Source organism: Diceros bicornis, chromosome 18 (assembly GCF_020826845.1).
Source record: "Diceros bicornis minor isolate mBicDic1 chromosome 18, mDicBic1.mat.cur, whole genome shotgun sequence".
Lineage (NCBI taxonomy): Eukaryota > Metazoa > Chordata > Mammalia > Perissodactyla > Rhinocerotidae > Diceros > Diceros bicornis.
In genome coordinates, this window is record NC_080757.1 from 24,885,350 (window position 1) to 24,898,591 (window position 13,242).

The 13,242-nt window shown below is 43.8% G+C and overlaps 1 protein-coding gene and 1 long non-coding RNA gene across 3 annotated transcripts in view; both read left to right on the plus strand.

Annotated features, from left to right (window-relative positions):
• The first annotated feature begins 2,845 nt into the window (after positions 1-2,845).
• On the plus strand, positions 2,846-7,003 carry LOC131416678 (uncharacterized). Its single transcript, XR_009222627.1, has 3 exons — positions 2,846-3,001; positions 5,652-5,752; positions 6,805-7,003. It is a non-coding gene; the product is annotated as an uncharacterized LOC131416678 (long non-coding RNA).
• A 3,385-nt stretch (positions 7,004-10,388) lies between these two features.
• The window catches only part of HEATR6 (HEAT repeat containing 6), a 33,056-nt gene continuing 30,202 nt past the window's right edge, over positions 10,389-13,242 (plus strand). For both annotated transcript variants that reach the window (XM_058560417.1, XM_058560418.1), the window contains exons 1-2: positions 10,389-10,598; positions 12,800-12,907. In XM_058560417.1, the coding sequence (XP_058416400.1) occupies positions 10,392-10,598; positions 12,800-12,907 (315 nt within the window). In that variant the 5' untranslated portion in view covers positions 10,389-10,391. The remainder of the gene's footprint in view (positions 10,599-12,799; positions 12,908-13,242) is intronic.

The following is a 13,242-nucleotide window of genomic DNA, read 5'->3' on the forward strand; positions in this document are numbered from 1 at the left end:
TTCATTTCCTTTAAAGAAGAAGCATCCTCACTCGCGTCCATGTGAAGGGAAAGCTCTCACATCAGTGCAGTTTTAAACTAAGAACTCTTCTTAGAGATGGGGAAACTTGAGTCTCATGCATAGAGAGGGCATGACGTGTCCAAGGTCACGCAGCGGTGACTCTGAGGCTGAAACCTGGTGCATTTAGTTATAAATAAGATTCCCTTTTTAAAATAATACTATCATTAACGCTGAAAACACCAACGTTTATTGGGTGCTTGCTCTCTCCCAGGAGTTGTGCTGAGTTTTGAATATAATTATCTCATTGAATTCTGGCCCCAACACTGTGGGGCCGGTGCTATTCTTACATTTATCTTCGTGAGGAAACAGAACCTCACGAAGCTCAGTGACTTTGTCCAGGGTCACACAGCTACTAACTTGGAGGCGGGATCTGACCCAGGCTCCTAAGCTCAGACTCTTTTTCTTTTCTTGTTTTTTTTTTTTTTTTGTGAGGAAGGTCAGCTCTGAGCTAACATCCATGCCAATCCTCCTCTTTTTGCTGAGGAAGACTGGCCCTGGGCTAAAATCCGTGCCCATCTTCCTCTACTTTATATGACATGCCGCCACAGCATGGCCTGACAAGCAGTGCATCGGTGCGCGCCTGGGATCCGAACCCAGCTTGCCAGCAGCGGAGCGCGCCCACTTAACCACTAAGCCACGGGGCTGGCCCCAGCTCAGACTCTTACCTGCTACATTTGCCTGGTCTGGTTCAGTACAGAGAGGTCTAGGAGGGAGGACACATTCTTAACATCTTCTTGGTGCCCAGATCTTACCCTGCGGTCCCTGCCAGTCACCTCAACCTTGGTCTCACGCTCTAGTCTCAGAGCACAGGGAGCAGCAGAGCTGGTGTTTGGAGCTGCTGAATATCCATTGGTCATTGCTGATAATGAGCCCCTCACCCTGCAAAGGCTCTCAGTGGGAGCGGGAATCTTATAAACCAAAGTGACCTCAGAAAATAAATAAATTAATTACAATAAAGTGTGCTAAGTGCTATGACCAGATGAGTATAAAAAGAAAGTTAACTGCCCCAGGGGTGAGGGCTGAGGAAAGTTTCAGAGGTGACATTTGTGCTGAGCCTTGTTACACATGGCAGAGAAAGAAACGGAAAAGGAATTCTGAGTTCAAGGAACAGCCTGAAGTGTAGTAGAGAAGCGTGAAGTCCCTGACAAGGGGCAGCAGCCAGAGCAGCCCAGAGCGCCTGGGTTGTCGGGGACTGGGGGTGAGGAGCAGGGGCGAAGGCAGGGAGCAGGCTGGGGCTCTGAAGGCCCCACTCAGCTCAGAGTAACCCAAAGGATAAACTAAGCAGGTGGTTAGGGCGCACAAAATAAGATGAGAAAAGAGAACATCGAAAAAGAAACAAATTGAATTTCAACATACCTTTGCGTTTTGTGCAATTTCAAAAAATATTTATCAATTTTGAAAATTGGGAATTACATATGAAGAATATCACTATATTACTCTTTTCAGTGTTTAAGATCTCTAAAAGTTTCTTTCTGCCTCTGACTCTGTTACAGCAATTAGACATCAACCAATCTCAGCTTTGGGATAGGCAGGATTGATTTAAGGCAGTTTGCAAAATTGCTTCCTGAATAACTTGTAATAGTACCCCTTAACCTATCTAGGGGTATTAGCAACGTATGGGGTCAGTTGTTTTCCCAAAGGACCTCTAAATGGTGGCATTACAGGGACTGTGACAAATGAAGTATAACTGGAGAGTATTTTTCCTGTAGCCCCAGAATTAGGAACCAGGGCCCCTGGTGAAACATCAAGTCCTCCACTTTCTAAAGAGAAGTGAACCATCTCCCCAGGGCCTCATGAAGAGGCTGCAAATTGGTCCTGCCATTCCCAACCAGCCAGTCATCCTTATCTCACATGAAGTAAGACATCTTATGGGACAGAGTGTTCATGGCCAAAAGTTATACATTCCTCCTCCATCCCTGCTGCCATTGGGGAGGGAAGGGGGCATATTCCTCCAAAAAACCAAGGGGAGTGTGTGATTCAGAAAATCACTCATCTAGATGAGGAGTGCCCTCAAGAAGGGGGAAATGAAATCTCACTCCCCTGCTGATTGGTTACTACAGCCCCGCCCCACCCCCGTCCCAGTGCTACGTGAAGATCAACATCCCGGAAGAGCTTAACATGGATATTGCGAGTTTGGGTTCTCAGAAATGCAAGTGGACAAGAGGAAGTACAGCCCCATCCCCAGAAACTTACATGTGTCCTATAGGCAAAGACCACCGCACCTGCCTAGGGGCCCAGCGGTGGAGAGAATCAGACCAGCCAGAAGGAGACCAAGGTTGCCTCCTCACCACCAGCAGGTGACCTAGGAGCACCCCTGCTGGCTCTCCTCCTCCTCTCCCTGCCCTCAGTACCAGAGGAGCTGGGGCCCAGAGCAGGGAGAGGGGAAGTGAAAGAGTGGACTCGTCCCTCACCAGCCAGCACCCAGTGCCTAGACTGTAATTTCTATAAGGACATATTCCTCATGCCTAGCAGGTACCTGGCCCAGAGAAGACATTTGTTACTTGTGTTGAAAAATAAATGAGTGAATGAAAGCACATAATAAGAGTTAGTGCCCACCAACACCCTCTTTCTCAGTCATTCAAGGCTTTCCTGGTTTAGGAGTCTTATTGTCTGTCAGAGGAGGGTGTTCCCTTGACTCAGAGACTTGCTTAGGTAACCTGGCATTACTATTGGTACACACCGTGTGCTTTATCCAGAAATGTCGGTTTCTGGGCAGGGCTGAGGCTCTCCAGTCCCTAGTCCCTCCCACCCCTGAATTTGCATTACAGCTCCGTGGGCAGAAGCACATAAATTTTCACTGTTCTCAGCACCGCTGCATTTTTACCCAAGACCTCTAACAGCAACATGAAGTTAGGAAGCCTCCTCCTCCTTGTGACTCTCATCATCCTCAGCTTAGAGGTACAAGAGTTTCAGGCTGCAGTGAGACCATTTCGTCTTTTGGGTAAGTCCAGGGAGAAGGCAGCCCCCTTCTTCTTTTAATGAGGGATCCAGGAGTTAGGACATCAGGGATCAGTGTTTGCAGGAGGAGGAGGGGAAGAAAGGAGGGAAGGAAAGACATTCTAGTCAAGGAGCCATTGCAGAGACCCACCTTGACTGCAGAATCTCTCTTCTTCTGCCTCCACTTTCTCCCCTCATTTCCCTGGGTCACCCCTCCATCTGGACTCTCCACTCTTCCCATTTGCCCCCTCATCAGCCACCCTCCATCTCCCCTGCGTCTCCCTCTCCACCAGCTTCTTTGTCTCTTGCTACAAACAGATTGGATCGCCTAGAGAAAATATTTTCTTAATCATGTAAACAGGAATCATCTCAATCTCATCTCTTCCTTTTGCCACCAGAGTTCTCAAAGGACTAATCTGAATTCTCTGCCCTTACTTCCCCATAACTCATTCCTTAACCCCTTGAAGACTGACTGTAGTCTTTCCTGCCCCCAGAACTCTCCTAAAACTTCTCTCCCAGGTCCTGTTGACAAATCACTTGACTCTCCTCAGGAGCCAAAGTCTTTATCCTCTGTAGCATCTGACATTGTCTCCCAATTCATCAATCCTAAAACTTTCTTCTCACTGGGATTCTCTTCACTGTATCTTTTTCTTCTCCCTAAAGATTACTGCATTCAACTCTTACTCCTCTCTCTTATTTGCTCTCCTTACCCTACATTAAACTGGTTGCCAAATCCAGTCATTCTTTGAAATTTTCTCTTGCATGTGTTCCTTCCTCTTCACCCCCATGGCCACACTGTATTTCCAGCCCTGATTGCCCCATGCTTGGGCCAGCACAATCACTTCCCAGCAGCTCTCCCTGCCCCTCTCTTCCTTCTGAAGTTTGCTTGCTTGTTGAATCCTGGTCTATTCTCTGCTCTCCTACCAGAATAATCTTCATAGGTAAACTGCAGTCACAGCCCTCTCTTGGCCTCCCAAATGAAATCCACACTCCTCAGGTCCTCAAGATCCACCCGCTGTAACTTTACCTCCTGCCTACTTTTCTTGCTCAACTTCCAACTCTTCCTTAGTACTTATCACCCTTCCATTTGCCATTCCTCCTAGATTCTTTGTACATCAGGGTGTGGAGTGACAAGATAAGGCACCTCAGGTGCAAAATGAAGGAGGTGTTCTCTCTCAGGCTTGTGCAAGCGCCTCCTTAAATTTTGTGCCCTATGTTTCTCATGCGCCTCTCCCTGGTCCTGCCCTGTTGCATTTTCCCCTTGTGAGCTTTTGCTAGTAATGTTTTTCTCTTCCCACAACACTCTACTACCCTCCTCAATTCTGCCTTAAAAAATCTTGTGCTTCAAGACACCTTTTCTGATTAATCTAACTGGAAGTAATATCTTCTCTCCTCTGAGTTCGTTTACTTCTTTGGATGTACCTCTCTCAGGACACTTGTTACAAACGGCTTTGTTTCTAGTACTTTAAACATAAATCTTATCTCCACTGTTAGACTCTAAGCTGTTTGAAGGTAATGACCATCTGTTACATCTTTGTATTTCCTGAATAACTTACCTCTGTGCTTTATTCATAGTAAGAAATCAACAGATATAATGAGTGACCAAACTGCTGTGGGTGGGGAGAAGGAGGGATCTTAATGATTTTCTCCAAGGTCTGCAAGGACATTGTAGACATTCCACCAGGCCCCCTTCTTACACCCTCAGACATTCCTAATCAATCACAGCACTCTTTCTCTTGGAGCCTGGACAAGGCTCCTCAGCCTTCTCTACACAGCATGAGACAGCGATCTCTATTGATTGGAGCTGACACTGGAGAATGAACTTCATTTCCCATCTGGATCCAAAGTCTCCATTTTACATATGAGGAAACAAAGGCCTAGAGAGGTCCAGAGACAGAATCAGGCAGAGAAACTCCTGATAACACCCGAGTAGCTGACCAAGCACATCACACATTTGTCTGGAGATCTGCATACATTTCTCCAGAGACCCCTGTGGGGTCTTAACCAGCTTTTTGGATCTACTTCATTGATCCTCAAAGACTAACTTTGAGGCTCTGGGAACCTGGGGAGCCTCCACTCCGGTCAGGAGTGACTACTTGAAATTTAGAGATGTGCTCTCCATGTCAGGGTCGGTTTCACCATGCGGAACTGCAGAGGGAGGCTGGGCCTAGAAGCCAGCCTGATCTGGGTTGAATCCCACTTCTGTACTTATTAGTGGGCAAGTCACCTCTGTGAGCCACAGCTGCCACACCTGCCACACCTATAAAATGGGGCTAGTACGACTCACTGCACAGGGTGACTTCCAGGCACTGCTGATGGTATTTGGTAAATGTGAGTCTCCCCTTCTCTACTCCTTTTCCCACAGAGTGAGGAAGTGAGGACACTTAAGTGGGTTTCTTTCCACTTCCCCTGCACAACCACAATTAACCTCATCTTTAAAGTAGGCCTTACTTTATTGGGATTAGTGACTGCATTGTTGTTACCTGAAATATGTAAGATGTTAATGAGTATTATTCTGTGAGTTACCATTTATAAATTACGTTAGGTATTGAAATAAAAGAAAGAAAGTGGAACTGGCTCCTTAATCAAAGGCTGTCTTCTCTAGCACCTGTGCCTAAAGCTTGGCGGTTTTTAGCTGGTCTGTTCTAATGTAGGCACCTGTGTCGAGCTCTGCAATGGTGACTGGGACTGTGATCCAGGAGAGCACTGCATCAGCAACGGGTGTGGCCATGTCTGTGCTTCAGGCTAAGGACAGGTAAAAACATCAGGCCCTTCCCTGCTTCCTCAAACATTGTCCAAACAAGGCAAGCTGTACACTTGGCCTGGATGGGGCTTTCCAGAAATGGATGAGACAGAAGTCTGTCTCTCTGTGGCCTTTCCCTCTTCACCTGCCCTTCCCAAGAAAAGGAAGCATTTATCACAGGATGGTGGTTTCCAAACCTTTAAAATAATTTCATTACCCAGTATATCTTGGAGAGAAATCAGACTACTTATATGAGCAAAAAGAAGATAAAAATCACCCATAATCCCCACTCCAAAATGATTTCTGCTTAACACTTTGGTGAATATTTTAAAAATACAAATATATATTTTATATCAATATATATTTATATAAAAGTGAGATTATCTTGTACTTGTTTTGATTTCTTGATTAGTTCACTTAGAAATAGCTAGTGAACAACTTTCAATATCAGTTCAGATGCTTCTATGCCATCATCTTTAATAACCTATAGAAGTCCATCATATATGCTCATATACTTAGTAACCTCCATTAATACACATTTAATATATTTATTATTCTTTATATCATTAGTATGGCTGTAATAAATACTAAATTGTTGTACATGCCCTTATTAATTTCCTTGGGATAAATTCTGATATGTATAATTGATGACCAAAGAGTATGCTCATTTTAAGCCTTTGATGCACGTTGCCATATTGACCTATGAGAACCCCTTTCCTGTAAAAATATTTCAGGGTCCTCACATAGTAGTTTCTTTATTTTCAGTAGCCATTAAATGAAAAAAAAAGCATAATTAAAAGCTACCATGATTAAGTTCTGATTATAAATCAAGCTGCATTAAACACAACAGAATCAACATATACTTTAAAAATAACCCATTTGTGTTCAGAACGTATTATTTGTCCAACTCACCCACAATCCTTGGGATGCTTTTGGCTTTGCTGGCTCTTTGCAGGTCCTTATTGATTCCCAGAACTGGGAACCACTGCCACTCAATTGTATTCTGTGGATCCAAGTCCCCAAAACAGCAGGTCTCACACACAATTTTTTCGTTCATTTCTCAGATGAAGACTCATCTTAAGGGTCATCCTTCTCTAATAATTGCTCATCCCTTCCTGGAGTTCCTATCATCAAAGATGTGATTATTTCAAGCTCCTTGCTCAGCAAGACAGATGAAAATGGAGGCCTGTGGATGGAGATTACAAGGGATGTGGCAGGGAAGGAAAAAGAGTTGTTTCTTTTAATAAATCACCATCAAAAGTATCCACACTACTTGAGTTATTTGGTTAGAGGTGATAAGGGGGAAGAGGAGGAGAAGGTGGGGAATACATGACATTTGTTCAGTACTTGCTATGCAACAATATAATATAAAACCGCATTATATTCTCCACAAGCATCATCCAGTTTCTCCTTATGATAACCTTGTGACTATGCTTATTATCACCACCATTTTACATAGACACTGAAGTCTGGAGTAATTAAGTAATTTGCTTAACGTCATACAGCAGATAAGTCTCAGGGCCTTAACTACAATCTCCTGTCAAACTCTAAGGCCTATGCATTATAGCATAGTGGTTAGGAGTTCCAACTCTGAATTTCAAACCCAGGCCCACCATACACTTCAGCAAGTGTCCCAATCTTTCTGTGCTTCATTCAGTTTCCTCATCTGTATAATTGTATATACTTCATAGAGCTGCAAGGACAAAACAGGTTAGTTCATGTAAAGCGCTTGGTGTAGTGCTTGACACATAGAAAATGTTCAATAAATGTTAACCACAATGATTATTATTATCACCAAATAGATGGGCTAATGGCTGCTAGTCCTAATCTTCTAAGACTCTAGAACAGAAGCCAAGGCCAATCCTCCTTCCCAGCCTCTCCTAGGTCATCCAGATACTGAAAGTTAGCCCCTCTTTTCTGGCTTTCCTCATTACAAAATATCAGAGGTAAAAATAGACTTACAATTTCTTGCCTATGTTCACAATCACAGAATCAAGATTCAACTGGCCTGGGTTGTAGTCTAACTTTGACCATTTACTGCCTGTGTGGCCCTTGACAAACCATTTAAACTCTTTAAACTTTCTCTCTTTAAACCATTTAAACTTTTCTTAGCTGTAAAAAGGGGGGAATGATAATATCTATCTCATTTGGATGCTAAGATTTATAGAACTTTACAGCTTACAAAGCATTTTCACAAACATCTCATTTTATTTTCACATCAATCAACAGATGGCAAATAGGGGGCTCTGAATAAACAATAGTGAATTCATTCATTCTGTCAACAAGTATTGTGGGGTGCCTACCATGTCCCAGTTGCTGCACTAGCACTGGAGATACAACAGCAAACCAGACAGATGGGATCTGTGCCTTCATGAGGCTCACATTCTAGAGGAAGAAACAAATAATAAAAGAAGTAAACAAATAAAGAAGATAACTACAGATTATGGTAAATGCTCTGAAGGAAATAAAACAAGGATGTGAATTGGAAGGGGAGGGGGAGATAAACTCAAGTCTACTTTGGTTAGGATGATCCAGACTCTAAGGAAGTGATAAAAATGAAGTCTTGACAGGGTTCCAAAACATGAAAGAAATGAAATACCAGAGTAAGGCTTCAGATCACCTTATGCAGAATTTATAGAAGGACATGGCTGTGAACTTGCTTAGCAACCCTTAAACTCCCTCAGTCATTTTAAGACTGTAAGAATATTGAGAGTGAGGAGTGAGGATGTGTGAGATTTTCTTGGAAGAGCTTTTGCCAAACTGTGAGTTTGCACAGTTTGGGGGTTACCATCTAAATACGAGCCAGTGCAGGGGGACCTTCAAAGGCCTCCCTAAGAGCTTGATATATGTTTCCTTCAGTTGGTGATCACCACGGAGTAGGAATGTTCATTTCCTTGGAAAAACCACACTGCCATACACCAGGGTATATTCCATCAGAACTCAACAATATACAGATACTCAACTGTATCAGTATATTTTACAATACCTGGGTCATTCAGTCTTGAATAACACCATGTGTGGGTCATCCACGTTGCAACCTGAGATGAGCCACACCAAACTCAGATTCTTTCCATCATCTCTTTCACACCTCCACCACTGGGGTGATGACCAGCCCTCATCACAACCTTCTAGCCCAGTGTGTTGGACTTCTCTTATGCATTGCTTCAAATACTCTTGGCCTTACACTCTTATTCTAATCATTGCTACAGCAACTAGTTTACTGCAGGCATCTACTAGCTCAGCCCAAGGTAACTTGTCAGAGCCTTGTCTTGAACTTGTACCCTAATACTCCACACCTCTCATTTTTGTCTCAGGGCTTCTTTGACTATACAACAAGAGACTCCTGTAGGAAACATGCACACTGCTAACGCATGCTTAACTCAGAAACACTGAAGTATTAGTGCTTGATAGGGTAATACTTGACAATAGAGGTCAAAGGCTGACAGATATATGCTTCCCCCTTCCATTCCATTCAGGAAAGGGATTCTGAGAGCATTCCACAAAGCTTCTCAAAAAGTCCTGAGGGTTGAGCAGTCACTCATCCCTTGCAATGAATAACTCAATAGCACATATTTGTATTGATTCTCCTTCTTTCCCTGTTCATTCCTGAATATATCACTCACATATCAACCTCATCTGAGGCTCTGCTTTAGGAGAACTCAGACTAAAACATCAGTCGTTTGACTAGGTCTCAGCTCCTGATCTTCTCTGAGAAAATGCTTGAATATCACAAATACACACACATTCATAACCTACATATACACACAACCCAAGAATAAGCAATAATATACAAGCATAATGAAATCTAAATTCAAATAAAAAATAAACATTTCTCCCCAAAGAAGCCCAAAGTCTTCAGAGAACTAGCTCTGCTAAAGCATGCCCCCAGTTTTCATTGCTGAACAGAAGTGTCTTATTCTCAGGATAAAACATGTACATTCAGGTGACTCAAGGTTTTCCCTAAGAACTGTGAGCGAGAATTTGCTTTATATTTGCAAAACTCAAAGTTCAGTTCAGTGGCTCAATTTGAACTCCCAAATTACTCTTTTTGTGGGGTGAGGTGCTTCAAGATCCACAGGAGGATTCACACTGGGAAAACGGAGAGAAATGATGAGCTGTCACTGAAGTGCCTGAACACTACCCTACATTTCTCCCCTATATTCCATTGGCCAGATTTTAATCACTTGGCCACAGCCAGCTTCAAGTAATACTGGGGAGTGTGACCTTTATTCAGGGTAGTTTTGTGCCTAGGAAAAAATCGGGGGCTCTAATACGATGTAAGAGGAGTAGAAGGATGTCGTAGAACTAGCAGTTTCTGCCACTGCCATCCACGATGGCCCCTCTCCAACCCCAGCCCGAATTTGAACCACTAGTACTAAACAGTGATGTCAGCCCTGCCCAGGAACAAACTTTCTGGGAGGACAAATAGAGACCCCACTTTTCAGTCAGGGCTCAAGGAGAGGTGGGCGGCGACAGAGTCTCCAAGCTGATTTCTGACAAGTATTTGCAGGCCACCAGTCTAAGAAAGGGTCCCTCACGGTTGGACCACCACCTGCGCGGGGGTTCTAGTCCAAATAAGGCATTTCCGGAACTGGCGCGCCGAGAGTGGGGATGCCCCGGAAGTGTTTCCCTGTTGTCCTACGTAGGAAAGATGGCGGCAGTGCAAGTGGCCGGCTCCTTGCCGGGCGGGCCGCCGCGGGAGGCACCCCCCGAGCAGGGCAATGGGTTCAGCTGCTTGTCAGCCAGGCTCCGCGCCTTGCGTCCGGATGACAGCAGCTCCGCCCGCACCGAGATCCACCTGCTCTTCGACCAGCTCATCTCCGAGAACTACAGCGAGGGCGGCGGCGTGGCCCCAGAGGTAGGCGGCGCGCCTGGTGGGGAGGACGCGGGCCGCGCCTACTGGCCCGGGCCCACTTTTCAAGGATCCAAGCTGGTAGCTTCCGCCTGCCTTTCCGGCATTTCCCGCCCCTTCTTCGCATTACTGATTTCCAGGCTCGTTTGCTCCCTCCGCCCGTGGCACGTCCTCGGCGCTTCTCTATCCCGAAGACCCTCCAGTAGTCTTGGAGGACTCGCATCTTTCAAAACGCTACTTGAGAGTTCTGTTCTGATAACGCCGCAGGTGTCATTTCTGGTCCCACCTTTCTGACCCCGCCGTCCATTCCCTGCATCCAAAACAATTTGTATATAAAATTCACTACTACCGTTTATTGAGTACACGGTACACGGACCACGTACTGTACTTCACCGGGCACAGTTCCAGGAATCTTAGAAAGTGGGGATTATTAGGCCTATTTTACTGATGAAAATACTGAGGCTCCTAAAGATCCAATGTCACATTGCTGGCAAAAGGCAGAGCTAGAATTGGAACCTAAGTCTGTCACAAAGTCCCTGCCATTTTCTGTGCCTCCGTGCTAGCTCTGCCCTCTCTGCCTGCTCTTTAGAAGTACTTTGAGTAACATTATTCACACACATCAGGCCTTGGATACTACTTACTAAATTCCCTGAACTCTTGACCCAGTCATACTACTGCCTTATGATGGTCACAGGCACCTCAAACTTGGCAGTTCCTAAAAATGAGTACATTATCTACACACACTCCATCCCCAACCCTCCCATCCCCCCAACACACACACAAGCGCAGCCTGCCAAGTCACACAGGCACAAACACTGGTTTCCATTTCCTTCCTCCCAGACCCTATCCAGTCTGGATTCTTCAGAATCTATCTCATAAATATTTCTCAGTCCATGCCCTCCTTTCTATTCCCACTGCCAGTGCCTTAGGCCCTCAGGCAAGATGACTTTCCTGGACTGTTCCACTCCTCTCTAACTAATCTCCTGCCTCCAGTCCAGCCCTTCTCCAGATCATTCTTTGCTCTGCTGCTAGAGTGATCTTTTATTTAGTGGGGGAAAAAATCTGATTAGAAAAGTAAAACTCTGATTTGGGAGGATCTTCAGTACATATTGGTAAATGGTCAAAGCAAGTTACATAACAGTTCATACAGTATGACAACAGTATAGGGTAGGGAGGGTTTAAAAATCTATGTATGTTTATAGATGGAAAGAGTTTACAACAATGTATGGAAGAGTTTACAACAAAATAGTAGTGTCACTAGGGAGCAGAGTGGCATTAAGGGAGTAGTAGGGGACTTTTGCTTTATTTGTAGAATTTCATATTTTTGCACCAAAACTTTGTGCCTTTCCAGTCTCCTGTCCTGTCACTCCTCCTTTGGTCCCTGTGTGCAGTCATTTGAAACTTGCTGTTCCTCAAGCACCTACTGATGTTAGACACCTGCTGGTATTCCAAGTCTTTGCACACTCCATTCCCTTTACCTGCAGTGTCTTTCAGTACCTTGTCTGTCTGGCAGATTTTTACTCATCCTTCCAGTCATTCCAGATTCTGCTTAAAAATCACCTCCACAAGTCCTCCCTAATTACCATTTCCCCATAGTTTGTACTTAATTCTTTCAGCACTTAATTCACTTAGTTTTCTGTATTTCTGCCTCCCTCGCTAGACTCTAAGCCAAAGACCTAGCACATTACCTGTCACATAGTAGGTGCTTGGAGCCTTTTAATTCAGTAAACATCAGTGGATGAATGAAAAATGTGATTTGCAAATAGGTTCTTGTTTTTTTTAAAAAATTCTCTAATTTTACATTAAATTCATTCCAGTGTCATTTCTGATTTTCCCAGTGGCATTGAAAATCTGGTTCACTTACTTTTGGGTATTTTTAACTTCAGTGTGTGCTTTTATATTCTGGAAGCCTTTCTTTGGTTATTTAATTGTACTGTCTCTACATATGTAGAGATGCTGGAGTCTTTAGCCTGACAAAAACCATATTGATTCTTTTCCTTCTTTTTAAGCACACTCTGTTTTTGTACTGTCATTTCATTTTTTCTTTTCTGCCTCAGATTTCATCTTTCCTCATTTTGAGTGTGAACATTCACTTTTATTTTTCCATTTGGCTTGTTGGGTGGGGCGGGGGGTGGGGACGGGACTCTTCACTTGACCAATAGGTATATAATGTTTTCATTGTCTTTTTTTTTTTTTTTTTTTGGTAGGATGTCAGTACTCTTCTTGTCCAAGCTTGCCGACTGGTGCCTCTTAATCAAAATCATCTTGTCAGCAAAGTATCTCAGCTTATCCACCATTTACTTAACAGATTACAGGTAATCATGTATGAAACTTTAGAATTCAGATCGTGAACTTTGAGAATAAGTAAGTGCCTTTGAAATACTACATCTGTGGTAGGTATGATAGCTCAGTCTTTTGAGAAGCTATAGAAAAAGAAAATGCTTTACTCAGAATGATATTAAAATAAATTGAACTCTGACCAAAAAAAATATTCTGCACAATTCTAGAAGTTTGTTCTTTCTGTTTAGTTCAAGACACCAATATCATTCAGACCCCCAGGTCTTGGAATTTTTTTATGGAAGGTGTATTTGACCAAAATATATCCAAGAATAAATTGAAATAATCTCCTACTCTTTTCCTACCAAAATTT